General features: G+C 36.2%; 1 protein-coding gene across 3 annotated transcripts in view; it reads right to left on the bottom strand.

The window, feature by feature from the left end:
• LOC575231 (putative transcription factor p65 homolog) overlaps nucleotides 1–19068 on the bottom strand; it is a 29327-nt gene extending 10259 nt beyond the window's left edge. The window contains exons 1-3 of one of the 3 annotated variants that reach the window (XM_030998943.1): nucleotides 18908–19068; nucleotides 17584–17658; nucleotides 464–636 (exon numbers count right to left, since the gene is read on the bottom strand). In XM_030998943.1, the coding sequence (XP_030854803.1) occupies nucleotides 464–636; nucleotides 17584–17658; nucleotides 18908–18920 (261 nt within the window). In that variant the 5' untranslated portion in view covers nucleotides 18921–19068. Of the gene's footprint in view, nucleotides 1–463; nucleotides 637–7059; nucleotides 7687–17583; nucleotides 17659–17956; nucleotides 18880–18907 lie in introns of those variants that run through there. The other 2 variants (XM_030998942.1, XM_775648.4) reach the window with 2 other exon arrangements.

Genomic DNA, 19068 nt, shown 5'->3' on the forward strand with positions numbered 1-19068 from the left:
AAACTCCTACATTGAAGGAATATCTACTATCTTACTGTACGTAAGTTAAGAAAGTCACAGGTGAGAGCGTGAATTTATGAGGCCCTCCTTTTTGTTTCCATGCACTGCATATCGACTACCAGTATTGGTTACTTCGCATCCATTTTGAATTATATATTTTAATTATATTTTATATATACGGCTGCTAATTGAAACTTTGTAAGAACCAATTTCTATACTGATTGATTGATTGATGGTTGCAGGATTTCATTGAATATTATCCATTCTCGCAGTTTAAAGACTGAGATGCAATGGTTACAACAGTTTACAAAGTAACATGATAAAAGCAATTATACAATAATTATTAAAACAGTCTAAGCAATCCACAATGAAATTTAAAAAATAAAATGACAATAATAATGGCAACTATTTTAAAGTTTGATTAAAAAGCAATGAAAATCTTTGAATCGATCATTCAATCTACCTTGATAGTCGGATAAGAGGGCAGATCAGATGTGGATTTCTCCCCTGCGATGCTACCAGCCTGGCGTCCTTCTACTGGGTAGCGGAAGCGATGATCCCTTTGTTTGGGCTGCTCTGTGATCTCACAGTATGGCTCGGACGTAGCACGTCTAGGAATGGCGTTGGACAAGCCACCTGTATTAATAGGGAGGAGGGGGGGGGGGGGGGGGGGGAGGGGCACAAATATTTGTTAGATGTTGGGTGATAAATAATGCTAACATATCAAAGCCTTGTAAAGTTCTCATATTACATATCATGCAGAAAACAATGAAGTAGTGAGATTTCAAGAGATACACAATAATGCATGTGCTTATACATGTATGTCTATCTTCACAGTTTAAGCAAAAAAATCTGTCCATGCTTTACAAAATTCTCTATGAAAACTGGAAGAATTGATACATATCTCATATACCGGCTTTCAAAACATCCACTAAACATTTGCTTCACTATACTCAACCCCCCCCCCCTCCCCACCCTTGATCCCTCCCTCAATCTCTCAATTCTCTCGCTATCTTTAAAATCTCTATCTCTCTCCCTCTCCTTAGCCATGACACATAGAAACAGAACTTTGGAAAAACATAAGCCCGATTTCACAAAGGAGGTTTAAACCCTCATTTACACAATCCATGATTTTAAAATTAGCGCGAATTAAGCGTACCTTGTCTTGCGCGCGTTTAATATTGGACCTCAGACTGTGCTTATTTTGCGCTAATTTTAGACCATGGGTTATGTAAATGAAGATTTAAATAAGGGCAATGAAAACAAAACCAAAACCAAACACGAAGTTCTGCAGATTATGCTCAACTAGTTTTGATACCGTGATGAACAAGGAAATAGCTTTTCCGGGATAATTATCATACTTGATACACACTTCACACATGAATACACTCAGATTACCACGTACATGTATATATATGCCTACATGTACTACATCTTTGTTCAGTGACCAGTATTCATATATCAAGTTACAATTTTCCACCAGGGCAGGGAATAATAGGGCAGGCAATAATGTACATGTATTTCAAAATACAAGTTGCAAAGTTAATTATTAGCCTACATTAAGTTTAGTCATTTTTCACCATTGTCATTACTCTACAGCATGCAAAAGCTGAACAAATTGCAGCTCATATGAAACTAATCGACAATCAGGGTAGCATTAGCATGACCAGAGTCACCTGACTATGTTCAATAAGACCTGGTTGAATTACATCTGGGAAGTTCTGCAGATGACAGAGTTTAATACTACCTACAGTATGTACAGTACATGTATGTGACTGCATGGAAGAGAAGACGGTTTGTATAAAACAATGTGTTTTTATGACACAGATTTATGCGAGCGCACTGTCCGCAATTTAAAAGCTCTAACCCCTCTCTACTTTTTTGTTATCATCACTTGGTCATTTCAAATTTAAGTCTTACAGCCTTGTTCAAGGGATTTGTGAGTTTCTGATTAATTACACAAGTAGAAATTCTCAAAATCCAAAATTGAATATTACAATTTATGCATAAATAATATCTACTACATATCTTTGGTATATCAAAAAGTAATAAATACTGGAGGAAATGGGGCTAGTCGCTACTACCAATAGAGCTCATAGTCCAAAATACGTATTCCCATCTGTACAGTGCTTTTCTGCAATTTAGTCTTGTATGCTAAACAATGCACACCGACTTTACACCAGATACACCTTCACAATAAACTCAATTTTGGTACCCACTCAAACTAATCGAAACAAAGGCTTTAAAGGTAAAGACCAGTATTGGAAACGCCCCAATTTCAAAAAATGAAATGGAAGCTCTTATTACCAATCATGTGAAAGAATATGTTTTGACTAATACATAATGATAACAAATTTGCCGGGGAAACCGCCTGCTAATTGATATATTTGGTAAATTAGTTTATCTACATGGTCTGAGAGAGGTAAATGCACGAGTCACGCACGTGTGCGTATAGTCCCATATACATCTTTCTGTGTACAGTGCTTGTAACTTTACGAAGACTGGGCCATATTTCTTATCATTTTGATGATTCCAGAACCTTGCAGTACACACCAATACTTATATGCTAGATGATCAACCTTTTCTGATCGATTCCACAACGTTTCTTTCACAATGCAATCACATGACCATAACTGGTCTTTACCTTTAAGTAGACATTTAAAGAAAATCCTAAATATGAAGATGAAGATAATTATATCAATAAGATTTTGAACCCCATAATAAACACTGAGTCAGTGAGTGGCATTCAACTAACTAAGTAATTTCAAATTGGAAAAATATGCATTTCAACTCCACTCCAGATTGGAAACGGATCCTTTACCCATGAGGTCACGAGCAGGACCCTGGCTTACTGAAAGTGAATACAGGCAGTGCGGAGATGGGTAATTATCTCGCTGCTAACACCGAATTCGTTTTGTATAATCAATGGTCATCGAAGCATCCACGTTGCCAAGCTCAATTTTTCACAGAAATTTTCCCTTCTCATATCTCCTTTGTTTGTCAGCGGCTTTTGCTCAAGCTATGAGTAATGATTTCAAATGGTTATATCAAAGTATATATGAAAAATTGTATTAAATGATGATCTCTTTCTCATTTCATCAAACATTTCATGTTCAGCTGTCTCCAAAAACTACCCTCAGATTGATTCCAGACATATCCGGTCACATGGCTATATATATTCACAAGATTTTATAATTCTGTGAAATATGAGTACCGGTAGGCCTAGAACTAGGATCATACCCGTACTTGGAGTGGATGTGTGTGACTACCCTCGAAAGGAAACTAGAGTGGCACTTAATTTAAACAAAATTGATCTAACTTGAACCAGACCTTTGTCCTGCTGTGATTTGTCTGCCCACCACTAAAATGTTAATAGTTAGGCGAGATCAAGCGCAAGTGATGCAGCTATTGCATGTTGGTGCATCTTGGCCATCTCTTGGCTGTTCTTGGGGTAAACTTTGGCTCTTTTTTAGACTTTTTTGTGTAGTTTTGGTAGATTCATGCAATTAGTGGTTTTCTAGGCAAAGAGAAGAGGCTATTTTTTTATATTTCATGTGTGGATATCCAACAGCAAGAAGATTTTCATGATTTGTTTTAATAGTAAATACACAAATTATAAACATCATATGCTTAGCATATGCTCGACATACATGTAGGTACCAAATTCATAAACATTTGTTATCTTTGGATTCAGTTTGAATGCCTCCTTTAAGCTTAGTACTTCAAAGACAAATAGTAATGATGATGAGCCCTAGGAAATGATGTGAAACTGGCATTATGAAAGTAAGAATTATAACCTTTTAGTAACTAGGATACAAAATGAGATGAGAGAATCAGAGTATGCAGGAAATAAAATAGGAAAAAAGTTTATGTATACCAGTCAGTACTTGATACGAGTTAAAGGCATTGTTTTATAACAATGTTTCCAGTTTTACAAATCTGAGTTGTATGGTCCTACACCGTATTATCAGTGTCTGTCATATGGGTGTAATATTGAAGCCCTAAAAAAATTGTGGTTCAAAATGATCATGAATTGCCTCAGAAAAGTAAAAATCTTGGAGTGACCAGTTTTACCATACTAATTTTCCCCAGTAAACTGTAGTTAAATTTGAATTCTGATCAAAAATATCTTGATAATCAATCAGGCGATCGGCTTGTAAAAGTCATGGGATTCCTGACTGACCTATTTTATAATTTGTATAGGTTTATAATTAGGATTGCAGCAAGAGCTAAATCCAGGATTTTGTTTAGAATCTGAGACAAAGTACCGTAACTCAATCCCTTTAATGCCCTTCATATAAGTTGACAATACGCAAAAGCGAACAATTCAAACATGTCTATTAATATTCCACCATAATGTTCCTATAAATAAAAGACATTACTACTCAATTTCCTCAATTATCACCAATTCTTTTTTATAGGATACTAACCATTTTACAGTTCTGCTGAAATCAATCAAAAACAAATTATAGTTATTTGTACAGACCTAAAGGGATTTAATCAATGTTAAAAAAAAGCACCATACCACTTAATAGTACATTATGACTGACCAAAGTGCTATTACCCCAGTTACTGGATTTAATTATTATTCTGCATTTAACAGTGCACATACAGTCTCCGCTCCCCTAAGGAACACACTCCAACTAGTCGCCTGCTTTCTCATGTACAAGGACACAAATGTTTACAAATGTAAAACAGCAAACATTAGATTAGCATATCTACATGTACAGGTCTACTATCTAGTAGCAACAATATTTTTTTACTTTCATTTTGGAAATGCTAAAATCCATTACAACATCCTTTGAGTAGCGCACTAGATTCCACCATTTTCCCCTTTCTTTACCCAAGCTGTTTCCTGTCATAATTCATGGATGTAACAACAGTCAATCTAATCTTCAATTTTCCTCCCAAAAGTTTAGGACAATATGAGGGGAAGTTTACAGAAAATTCTCCAAAATATTAAATGTTTGCGTTACTGAGATTTTGGATTTTTGGGGGAAAAGGCCCTATAAGAAAACAATGTAACAAAGTCAAGGGTAGTGACAATGGCAAGCAATTCTAATGACATTGACACTACTCCTCTATATTCATTTATGCCTATTCATATACATGACATGTACATGTATTTCACAACATGGATAGAATTATTATAAAAATCATCTGTAATTTCTCCAACTTCATTCTGTTGATCAATTTTTCCTGAACACTTTCAGAGTTTCTGGGATTCAGCCCCTCTGTCCTGAAATATAATGATCAACTAACAGCCTTTTCACACACAGCTAAAATTCATCGTATCTAGAGATGATTAGAATCACTCAACAGTTTAAAACATGTTTATAGACAAAATTTCCCAGTGTGAACATCGTTTATACGATGTTGGGATAGATACGAAGTCGCGATCCATACGCCCCTAAAAGCAGGCTGCAGATACGAAGTTCGTATCTAGAGAGCTTGACATTTTGTGTGTGAAAGGAAATTCGTGTTTAAACGTGTTTAAACTGGATGGAGCGTGCGCTTTGATTGACATGACATGACCTTCAATGCGCAATGGCACTACTGCGCATTTTACGAGCAGTAGTTAATCACGAAACTATTAACGATCGCAACGAAATTTCTGTGTGTGAAAGGCTCGTGATTTAGTTTAAACACGTTCGAAACACGTTTATACTAATCATGTTTATAGAATTTTAGCTGTGTGTGAAAAGGCTGTTAGACAACTGTATATTCAGCTGTTCTCAAAATCAAGTCTAAATTAAAATCAATCCAGGATTCACCCAATATTTGATTGTGAGAAACTATTGAGGCGGGGGGGGGGGGGGGGGGAGGCTTTGGCAAAGCACTCACAAAGGCCTATACAAGGATGAAGTATATGCATTGATGTATTGGAATAATACACACAGAGAACTACATGTACAATCCTAGCTATAGATCGATGCACAAGTCATAGTCCATCTGGAACTAGAATACTATTTCAGACATGGTATCTTTCATCTTCCACAACAATGAAATATGATTTTACCAGTAGATAAACAATGTTACACATTCACAGACAGTTGACTTCTTCAAGCATGTTAAGTCTTAATCCATGATCTCCACGACAACTAAATTATTTGAAGAGTGGTGACCAAAGCTGGCCATTATATTTTGTGCGCATGAGTTTCAAGGTCTAGAACTGAGCCTAGGCATGAGTAATGCCTGCAAAGGGGAGTCCCCTTTTGTTCTCCCGCTCTGTGTGGTGAGTAATGCCTGTATTTCAACCTAAATTGCAGGTACATGTACATGTAGCCTAGATGTGTTTCTATTCTCCAAGTTGCATGTGACTTTTAGTTTGTTTAATAAATGCATTTATGAAAATGTACATCATGTATTTTTAGATCAAATGGGGGGGGGGGGGGGGAGAAAACAGCGAAAACAAACCTTATGACTCGTTACATAAATTGATACTAAATTGTGTTCACGGTAATATTCAAATACGCTTAACTCTGAGTTGGAGAAAAGAAGTCCTCACAAGTCACAACAAAACAGACAAGAAAATTCTACTTTGTGTTTAAAACGTCAGGCTATCGTAAATGAAATAAGAATACAAATTATCACTCCACTGTCTATTCCATGAAGAGAAATCAACAGCTTAGCTGATCTCTTGTATTTGGTGGAGAAATTCCTCATATACCGGTAATATCATTATGTTTGTTTGTCAATGACTAAAAATAAAATGATGAAATATCAAGGGTGGAAAGTGAAAGATAAAATACACCTTGGACACATCAAGACAATCTCTTAAAACGTTTATGTGATTTGAATATAAACAGATTGGAACAAGTGGTAACTAAAGAGATGACAGGAGTATGAATGGCAATAACAGCCGTGTGTTTTGTTAACAATGTACCGATCCTGGTTGTGTGCTTGGTAATAGGGCACAAGGAGGATCAATCCAATCAAATGGCCTATAAATATGACTATATTTCCACATGCTACACAATGTGGAATATCAGCAGAGAGGGATCCTATCACCCACACCATGCAGATGTACTTCATGAAGAACACTATCGGACTACTCACCACAAGGATCCCCTATCATGAGATCCTTGAGATACACAGCAAAAAGATCTTCATCTGGTGATACAGGTTCAGTCTTGATTGGAGGATGATGATGATGATGCTGATAATAACCACTCATTGTGAGAGCTAGCTTTCAAAGTCACAATCTACACTAATAGGAGTACGTTCAGCTGGAGTAATGTGTCCTACAACAAACAATGATAGTCAGACCGAACAAAGAACATCATCTCTGAAACAACACTACGGCAAGATTCTTAGTGCTGCTCCCTTAATTGCTGTTAAAAGTTGTCATCAACATGGAAATGCTTCTTCCTAACTTCTTCCCAATGCTAAAGAACTATTTTAAAGAACTCTTTCAAAAGTTTTTCCACCAGGATGAATACAAGAAAACAGGTTACTTGTATTCATGAACAGAACAACACATGCAACTATTCCTCTTTAACAGGTATCCATAAAGATCAATATAATCCTCTCATTTAATACAGATCTGCTTGGAGCTACGTCCTTTACACACTCCATTGGTTTACTAAAGTGATAAGTTTCATATCAATTATCTCTGCACACTGTCAATATCACACACTAAAACCTGTGTATGATGTCATTGATGGATGTGCGCACACAGAAAGCAAAGTCCTGTTACGACAACTATTATTTAAAGCACACAGCATTTCCTTGAATCTATGAATATGAAGTACCGACTTCCTTATATAGGTTCAGGGATTATATTCAGAGAAACAAGTACTCTTATCATACTTTATCTCTTTTAATAGCATTCTTATTCCCTAGAAAAACAAAGTTTTGTTTCATACCACCTTTTTTCAACAAAGAATGAAATGTATGAATATGATTAGCTGTTTAATGACTGGATGCTCTTAAATCATATTGGCGGATGTAATAGAAAGTTTACATGAACTTTAATAGAGTATGTAGATGTAGAATGACTGTGCTATATCTACATCTCCCAACAACAACAAAAGTTGTCTTTTAAACCCTGCCCTATAAGAAAATCAGGTGTATGAACTGAAACCTCCTATACAGGCTCAGACTTACTGTATTGAAGGGGGAAAAGACTAAAAGGGGTTGCAATGACAATCTACAGTCTTTGTGTTTACCGTGTGAGTCAAAAAAACATTTACACTTAGAAAATTGCTAATTATTTTAAAAATCATCTATGAACAGTAAATGATTATACATCTTATGAAAGGGTGTTTTATCCCAAATCATTTGGAACCATTTTTGTGTGGTATGTGACTGTGTTCACACTTGGATGAACAGGAGGCATCGTTTGCGAGAGTGCAAAAATTGATTTGCGCCAAAGTTGCTTGTGTGATGTTTGAACAAAGCAATGGGGATTTGGGTATTAATTCGGTCTTTGCAGATCCAAATAACATCCCTAAGAAAATTAATCATGCCACACATATCAAATATTGAATATTTAATATCAACGAACATTAAGTGCGCGCGTGTGTGTGACTTTGCTTCTGCAAAAAGCATCATCATCAATAGTGATCTGTCAGTTCATGACAGGTTCAGTGACTCATTAAAAATTCCATATCAAGTGTCTCTCCAAGCCCCTCTCCAAGTTCCTCGGTCTTGAGCCAACCGTTTCATCGTCTCATACCCCGTCGCTCCACATTGTGTGATTACATCATCTAGAAAGCCTTTACGAGGTCTTCCCCTCTTCTTCTTTCCATGAATACGACCTTCTATGACTCTGAGCATCAAGCCCTCATCATGCCGCATTATGTGTCCAAGCCATTTCTTCTGTCTCTCTCTAATCGTTTGAATCAGCACCCGCCTTTCTTGAGCTCGATGCAACACCTCTTCATTCGAAACTCTGTCCCTCCAAGACACACCTAGTAATTTGCGCCAGCACATTTCGACCGCCTCCAATCGCTGCATGTCCTTTTTAGTGAGTGTCCACGTCTCAGCCCCATACAGCAGTACACTCCATACTAGAGACTTCACAAGCCGCTTTCTCAAACTAAGGTCAATGTTGTGGCTCATCAAGATATCTTGTCTTTGAAAGAAGGCAGCTCTTGCCAGAACTGAGCGCAAGTTGACCTCTTTGGCAGACTTGCCATCCTCAGTCAGCACACTGCCTAGATACTTAAAGTGGTTGACTTGCACTAGTCTGTTGCCATTTATCATGATAGTTATTTCTTTTGTCTTGCCTTTACTTATCATCATCACCTTCGTTTTCTTCTCGTTGATTCTCATGCCATATCTCCTGACCACTTGATCCATCTGTACCATCTGTCTCACTCCGCTAATCCCAACATTATACATGCTGTAGGCATCACTTTGGCGCAAGTCGATTTTTGCACTCTCGCAAAGAATGCCTCATGTTCATCCAAGCGTGAACACATACCACACAAAAAAATGATACCAAATGATTTTGGATAAAACACTCTTTCATAAGATATGTAATAATTTACTGTTTCATAGATTATTTTTTAAATAATTAGCAATTTTCTAGGTGTAAACTTTTTTTTGACTCACACGGTACATACAAACTGGTAAATAAATTTTGAAATCCATTAAATCATCCATCAATTTACATGCTAACGTATTCTACGAACATCACTGTAGTAAAGGCTTATTTTCAATCTTTCATCAAAAACAAAAACAAAAACTAAGTCGATCTCATTACAATTCCCAGATGGTACATTAAGTTATGTGGGGGTGGGGGTAGGGGGAGGAGTTGTATGGACTTTCTGGTCTGACAAAAAAAATATACTGATCGAGAGGAGTTTTTTTCTGGGGAACCTTCAGAGACCTAAGTGTACATGTACCTTTGATAGGCTTTCTACATCTATAGGCCCAAATTTATGTACATTTACATGCAAAAAGTGAGAAAAACCACCAGCTATGGGATGGATTTGCACAATGATTTCCTCCAGAAAAAAAAGAAAAAATATATTGAAACTTTTAAAACTGATCAAAATAGAGCGATATTCAGTGAAACCAAGACCCATTTTTTATACTGTCTGCAGAGCACCACCTAGTGCTTTCTCTTTTAGAACTTAGAAGAAAACAATATTGAGGTAACATAACTATGACTTTAAAGGAGCTACACAAAGAAAATCCACTAACAACTCATAATTAGAACAAATTACATATGGATGGAAAGATTTTCTCTCGAAAAACACGAACAATTTGCTGGGAAATCATATAGATATCATGGAAAGGCGTAAAATGCAATTTTTCAAGACCCTCCTTAGACCCCCGAACGCCCCTGAACATAAGTCAAACACACAAGCGTAACGAGCTCTGAAAAGTGACGTCACACACTGGGTAAACAGCTCAGTGCCGTGTAGCAGTATGCAGCTAGCCAGCTGTGTCCCGTATGTGTCGTCACAAATATTGACGCTCTACAAAGGACCGCTGAAGGCAGAAAATCTGGATCTGAAACTAACATTTTTGAGAGTTGATTTCTCAGGCCCCAAACATATTTCAAAGAGAAGAGTTGTTGTATTTGATCGGCAATGCTTCCCCTTCGCAATGATATGAGTTTGGCATCAATTCAAAACACTTTTGATTCTTCGTGTGGCTACTTTAAACTATGGGCAATTCTAGCCTATCAAATATCAGGGGGCTGGTGATCGCTGCTAAATAGATTCACTTTAAATTCAATTTATTTCACAGGTGGGAAAATAGTGTAATTTTTTCCTACTCCCGATGTGAACCTAACTGCCAGATGTCAGTAGCCTACTATAAATAAATGTTAACCCAGGTCAAGACTGCGGAAGTTGGAAGATGTAAAGATGAGGTCAGAACTAGAATGTCATTTTATAACATTTAATAGACACATGGTTTGTAGTGAAAGAACCTATTCATGTCAAAGCCTTTACACACCCACACAGTGAAGTCATTGACACGAAGGAACAAAAATGTTCCTCTTGATCATTGTAGTACTAGTAATGTGTTTGAATCCGCTCCATTGTTGAGACTTACTTAACAAGTAACTCGACAGTTAACCAACAAGGTTAGGACATTATCTGGCGCCTTTTCTTTGTGTGCACTTCAGGGGGGTGTTTCACAAAGATCCTAAGTTGAACTTATCTCTAAGTTAAACTTAAAAATTATGGAAAGCCATTAGCATCATTGAAAATAATTTGTAAAAGTTATTTAAAAGGCATAAAATGTTGATTTAAATCATTCTTATTTTCTATTATCATGGGAGATTTCATGTTCTTGATGTGGAATTTATGAAAAGTCTAAAATACTTGAATTTTTGCTTTTGAATATATTTCATTATAATTCTACAAATGGCTCTCCATAATATTTAAGTCTAACTTAGAGTTAAGTTCGACTTAGAATCTTTGTGAAACACCTTCCTGATCCTCTAATTGGCAATGGAAATCAGTTTTCCATGATTTGGTTTCTATTCATTCTCTTGAAAATGATCCATGCGGACTAAAGAGAAAAGTCTGATATCTCAATCTCTCACTGAATCTCATAGCTCTAGAGTGGTTCATATCATCCCATTTCAGGGCTCTTATCTCCTATGAATTAATAAACATAGCTCAAGAATTACAATATTACATTCCTACTTTTATTCATCAGTGTTTCTACATTTCTACAGACTAAAGAGAAAAGTCTGATATCTCAATCTCTCACTGAATCTCATAGCTCTGGAGTGGTTCATATCATCCCATTTCAGGGCTCTTATCTCCTATGAATTAATAAACATAGCTCAAGAATTACAATATTACATTCCTACTTTTATTCATCAGTGTTTCTACATTTTATAAAGAGTTTTTTCAAAATTTACTTGGAATTTGCACACATGAACCAAACTATTTTAAATGAACACTTTCAATATCTTCCACATATTTCATAAGATTTTATCTTTTGATTGAAGCAAAAAAATATTCCACTGTTCCACATGAAATGTAATGATGTGCTAGTGCAAGGATGGAACAAGGATTTTTTTTTTAAAGCAGGACACTATTCACACCACAGGCTTTACAATTTATCTATGGAGCATCAACATAATTATTTGAGGGGAGGAAGGGGGGGGGGGGGGGTGCTACCGGGCACCAAAGTTTCTTGGAAGACAGTTTAGTCACGTACTATCTCTAGACTGTTAGCAAATAAATGAATATCTTAACTACAGAATAGTACAGAATACACTTCTGGCTTATAAATGAATATAATTATGAGCTACAGAATACACTTGTGGTTTACAGTAAATCCTTCCGGTAGTCCAAAGTCTAGCCATTATAAAATGTAGTGATCAAACTACATGTATACTGATCTGCTTTACCACTCCAGAAGTACAGTTTGTTTGTCCTCACACTCATCGCAATTTTTATGCCAATGGGATCCATAATGCCATAGCATGTTGCTTTGACATCACAGGTCATTTTGGCGCGGAATCCAACTGTGTACTGCCGGCCTGATCATCAAGTCATGGATTTTTTTCTTTCCTTCAGAAGATTACTATCTATTTTCCTTGATTAATGTTTTGTTGCCATCTTTACTTTATTTTAGTCTTTTGTTTTTCCTTCTCTTTCCTTGTGTTTTCCTTAGTTTTATCTTATCCTCTTCTGTTTCTACCTTTCCTTACGTTATCCTCTGTTTTCTTGCTATCTCTCCATATGCTATTCTTTATCATCTTCTCTTCCTGACTTTCCTTATGTTATTCTTTGTTTTTCCTGTTATGATCTTATCTTTCTGTCTTTCCTCTTGTCATTTTTTATTTTTACCATTTTATCATCTTCTCTCTTATTTTTATTTATGTTATCCTTTGTTTTTATTCTTTAACAATTATCTCTTTCTATCTTTCATTAGTTTCTTGCATACACACAATAATGCGAACACATGAGAACAAATGGGAAGAAAAACACTAGGAGAAATTCACTATTTTGAAAGCAAAATGGACTTTCAGAAACATGACTCCTGATAGATAGTCTCCGATGAATGAATAGTAAAATCTTTTACGCAAGAATGAACGGCCGCATACAATTTCACCTGCTCATTCTGCTCTCACTAGCAGAAAGAAAAAAATAAAACTCTAGCCATCTTTCTAACCAGCAGAAGCCAAGTTTTAGGTATGTGCAAAGTGAATGCAAAATCTACAGAGCTGTATGAACTGATCGGTGCATCGGATAGGTTAAATAAAACCCAGGCTCTGATGGTTATTGCCAGGGCTGGTTTACAAACCCAAAGGAATAAATGGGTTAAGTTTGATTCACATAAAAATATATAATATATACTGAAGTAGTTTCTATTTCCTTCTCATCCCTTAGAATGCACTTGATATTTATTTTTAGTGTCACCAAATAATTTTCTTTGCAATTTCCAGTCTCTTGAAAAAGAAAAGAGGTGGGGAAAAATACATCATAATGATTAACGATTCAAATTATGTCTTTGTCAGTGTATACAGTATATGCACATTTTCAATACTGAGTTGGTACAATGCAAACAATGAAGCAGATCAACCATTATGTAGATGAATTCATTGACATCAAAGCTTCATATTTCTGTCAATGCTCATCATTGCAATGTTGGAGCAGGCCGCTTGGCTTGAAAACCTGGAATGATGTACTTGTAGTATCCAAAACACTGCCTGTTGCTAAGGTCCCTGGAAGCTATATTTTTTATTAAGCGCACAAACACAAAGGCACTATTAAACTGGCTAATGAAAATGAGAGCACAGTGGGGGAAGGGCGTGGATACATTTCTGACTGGCTATTTTTTGTTTACATCTAATCAGTAATCAAGCATGCCTTTGCAAAGTAATAATCATCGTATTTCACACACCACAGATCACAACCAATTGAATAGAATATGTGGGCGTTCAAAGTACTGGAGCTCTTTTAATAATTCATTGGACAATTCACCCTCAGACAAGCATACATTTTTTGTAATGCTTTTATACTGATGTGTTAATGACGACATGACATGGATTTTAATTGAACAGCACTTGTGGTTCCCATTTATATTCCTTGGTGAACTTCATAAGTTCATATTGTATATACAAATGTACAAATCAAAATGCCATCAGAATGAATTCAAATTTGATGTGTAGTTGTCTACATGTATATTGGGTAATGTAGAGTGCTATCAAATTCTTAGGAAACTTTCACACAATGATAGAAACTAGAAATGAATTAAATGTACATGTACATACTGGCTTATTACCAAAGAGATATATAACATCTGGTCATGGCAGGAGTGAAAAACTAAATCATTATTACCTTTTATTTATTCTTTATTAGAAAGATTTCAAAACTATTCAAAAAAAATGCTTGTCCAAAACAACAGAACCTCCTTACTTAAGGTTCCTATGAAACCAGTTTGACTTTAATCAGAATTAAAGACACCCTTTAGAATATGCACAAGCAAGACGAGTCTTTCACATCTTGTAAACATATCAGTTATTACAACTGTATCTGGATTCAGATTACAGAAAGGCAGGGCTAAGGCTAAGTTTGAAAGGGGTTGTACAGTTCTCTGTCAAATGAACAGAGTATCACATTTTCCAAACACATTTAGAACTATATGTAGGCAAAATCTTATATGCTGCATATTCAAGCAGGGAGATTCAAGTAATACATGAAACTATTGTGTTTTCTAGACTACATGTACCTGTACATGTACATCTTACGGTATATACTTGATCCCTACATATCATCATTTTCATTTCCGCATGCCCAGGATTATAATCAATATCATACATGACATGTACACATGAACCTCTACACGTAGTCGTGTGAGGAACCATTGTTTGCATGAGGGTTAAAATTCTCAACCAGGGCATTATGCGCATGCACGACATATTCGGCCGTTTACAGCACACTACGTATGAGCAACGCCCCTAAGCTTGGTATTCATGTTCCAACTACTACGTGTACATTCAATGACAATGTGTGGCTGGTTTCACGATCTCCAGCCTTGCCCTTTGCACCCAGAAATCTGAAGGCAATGTTATCTTTTTGAAAGTCAAGTATTAACTCAATGTGATAAGAGTTAGTGCCCTTAGTCTCTCAGCAGACTAACAAATCCCTGAACCTAAAACATACAAGACAAGGGATATGGCCCAAAGATCAATCAAATATTGGTTGCGATTGCAGTCACTTAGTTTCATTTCATGCTGTTGAAATTGGTTCATGAGACGTAATGTAGACCTACACGTACATGTAGTATGTGTACATGTATACAAATATATAATTTATCAATTTCTGATCAATTTGTTTCACAGTAACATTAAAGATTTTATACAAATCGTGTCAAGTGCAGGATAAGGAAGTATTTCATCATTATCACATGATACGTTTCCACTCCAGACATACTCATACACAACCGCCTACATACTACATACAATGTCTCCTCCAATACATGTACTGCCTACATGTATTGTAGTTCTACAAAAAAACACGCTTCATAGTGCTAGTGCTATTGTTTAGTTGCGGGATACTGGGGTCGTAGGGATCAGACTTTGTATATAAGAGCCTCCTTGCAAGTCTCACCTTACAATTTAACTTATCAACACTCTCATACTGAGCAGTTCCGCATTGCAAGTTATATATATATATATAGAACCATGCAGATTTGAATTCCTTGAAATAAAACGAAGCCATTCAGATTGCTAAGTTCATTAAGTTGCTAATGGAAATGACTTAATCAAATGTTATGTGAAAAATAGAGAAGCGTGTCTTCCTATAATTACTCCATTAAATAACATCTGTTTATAATAACTAATACAAAGAGCTCTAAACTTTGTAGAACAATGCAATAATAATGTTTTTATGATTGTACATTTACATTGTAATGCACAAATTTATCAAACATGGATGAAACATATGAGACATAATTATGTGCATATATATATCCTATGAACTATATTGCATGATAGCTGAAGTGAATTCAAAAATTTGACAGCCCTGATTGCACATTTGTTCCAGTTATCCTGTAACACAACATTCCTTCCATCGGTGCCCTAAGATTTTATATTTCAACCAAATATGTTTGATCTCATTGAGGAAGAGAAAAAGGTGACCCATTTATATCCCACTTTTAAAGTGTACAAATATCCTTCACAAATTATTTTTTATGCAGCTAGAAGGTATGAAATCAACCTCATAAAAATTAACCTAGCTTTGTATGGGCTAACAGATAAAGACTATGAAGAAAATAAAGAATAACATAAAACCCTTTGCATAGAACCAAAGTTAGAATTGGGTTCCGTGCGTCATGCCTTATACTATGCAAGTGTTTGTAGCATTTTTTACAAATCCAAAAACAACAAAAATTGAATACGAGATATAGGTAGAAAGAAAATTGGGTTAATTGCCATAAAAAGTGATCTGTTTTCTGGAATTTCTCCTTCCTGATGAAAATACTTTCATCAATCCGAAATAAATACAAGCTATAATACTGTACATTTTATAATATTCAGATTGAATTTTGTTCTTTCTTTTTCTAGACAAGTGAATGAGAAATGAAAACAGAAGTTCTTCTATTCACAAGTCTCAAGATAAGTCTTGGTCTAATGGATGTGTTGCCAGAATATACAAGAGACCAATTCAACAACAACCTAGAAACGTAAAAAGCATCCACCAAATTTTTGTCTCACTTACCTTTCTTTTCTTTACCATGAAAACAAATGTTTCAAAATAGGAATTCTGATTTTCTGTTAACATGCATAAATTGATGTCAAGGGACAAGGGAACATGTTGAAAGAATTTTCTCAGGAAAAGTACATTTACATGTACATTTATAACAGTCATATGTACAATTCAAACAGACAGACCTGTCATTGGAATACCCGTTGAATGGAAGGGGTTTTAAAATGCATGTTCTTGGACTTTAGAAGCAAGAGTGCAGGGAAGATCTGAGAGATCTATAACCCTGAATAGCTTGAGCATTTTTAAATGTAAATAGTGCATTGAATTTTTCAAAGTGATTGACAAGTGGCTGAGGCTGGGGGGGGGGGGGGGGGGGGGTCACCTCCAACCCAGGAAAATGTAAATATTTTAAGTGGGAAAATTATAACAAAATGACACCCAGCATAGTAAGTCTGGGAGGGGGTATTGATCTTTTAGGTCAAGGAGAATCAAAGCATTTTTTAGAAAAAAGCCCCCCCCCCTCCCCACAAATATATGTGTACATGAATATACTTATTTACATGCCAGTCTCCTCTTCCTCCCCCCCCCCCCCTCTTTCCTTTCTCTTTTCCATTTCCACTATTCAAACCCTACATATTGCCCCATGCCCCAGTTATGGAATAGGCTGGCCATTCAAAATTCTGCTCTTTGCAACCAAACAGTAGAAGAATCCGGGGGAGGATATCCAAACATAGGACGACCTCCAAATTTGAAAATATCTGTTCTCTTGTATTTAATCAACCAGCACTTGCGAGCAGAGATAAAGTCAGGAAGCGGCAATTTTTTCAAATCAAACAACCCCCCCCCCCCCCCCCATCCATTGCCTAACATTATGCACTAAAACCAAAACTAGTGGATGTAAAGCGGTATTATGATTAAAGGTACTTGGAAATTCTGTTTCACTCACTTGATTTAAAGGACTGCAGTACATCCTCCATTGCTGCGTCCATCTCTATCATTGCAAGAGCATCCAAGTCCGCGTCTACAGACAATGAAGAACAAAGATGAATTATAAGAAAATGAAAAATATTTTGATCCAAAAAGATTATGCTCATAAATATGAGATATGATATATCTCGACCAAATTTTTCTTGTTTTTTACAAAAATCATCAGGTTATTTAAATCTGTTTCAGAGTATCGCACTTATTTTTTTCGCCATGTAACAACTCTGCCTGAGAATACATATTTGCAGGTCATAGTTTGGGGCAATATCTGCTACTCTTAACAAGTTTTACAAGAGTTGTTGATTACTGTACTGCAAACCAAAAAGAACACTTACCTTCTGTATCATCACTCCTGTGCCCATTTACAATTTCTTCAGGCTCCGTCTTAATAATCCTGCGTTTACGACTTGCCCTTTTCACAGGCATGGTGAATAATCTTAGGAAAAAGGAGTTCTTTAATTATTTCTCCTCACTCACTAAGCCACAAGTAGAAAATCAGGCCTATGTAGCTCAGATGTTAAAAAGTCACCAAATTGTAATGCCTGTGCTCCACAATGATACACTCGATCGACTCATGTACTGCATGTTGTTGTGGTTCAAAAACTTGTTCTCAGCGTACATGTAATCTCTTTTTAAACATTTAGATCTGGGATCTATATAGATTCTTGATCTACTTATTCAGTTTTTAATATTACTTATGCAGCTTTGAATATATCACACATTTTTGTTCTGCCTAATCACTCAAAATATTATAGCTGACAGTGTGAGTAATTGACATTCTGATTCGAATCAAATTGACCTACACAGGACTTCGAACTGTGTATCAGGATATAACATATATAAAGATGGCAATGTCTGGCAAGGTGCTCTTGATCTTGTGCAGTCTTCTTTTCTTCTTTGGGTTAAGTCTACCTCGGCCTCCTTCACAGTTGGTAAAAAATATGTTCAGTCAGTTGGTACAATAAAATGTACAAAGCAATGTCAACAAACAAGTCCTCAGTTTAGCCAGGATATTTCCTTGCTAAATTATTGTTTTAATATTGGTAAGAAAAACTAGGCCTAGAGTCTACTACGATTAACTGTACTGCACTAGGCCTACATACAGTTTTGTTTGTGAAAACAACCCAGGCCAGGCTAGCGCTGTTTATCAATATCAGATCAGGCCACAGCTGCACAGTCAATTGCCAGGGCCAGCGGTATAATTATAAAGGACTTTCATTTGAGCACTCTCTCAACTATTCACACACTTTCGCAACATCAACGATATTACTCATCGTAACACATACCTCGTTCTGTCATCTTGTCTGGTGTTGCGCAATTCAGGGATGAAAGGTTGGGAGAAATCCCGAAGTTTCACTTCAAGCAAATGGACGAAAAATCTCATTAACAGGAATTGCGAAATACATATTACGCATATAGTCTAGTTATAGTACGTACGGCACATACG

Source organism: Strongylocentrotus purpuratus, unplaced genomic scaffold, assembly GCF_000002235.5.
Source record: "Strongylocentrotus purpuratus isolate Spur 01 unplaced genomic scaffold, Spur_5.0 spur5_scaffold_5, whole genome shotgun sequence".
NCBI classification, from domain to species: Eukaryota; Metazoa; Echinodermata; class Echinoidea; order Camarodonta; family Strongylocentrotidae; genus Strongylocentrotus; species Strongylocentrotus purpuratus.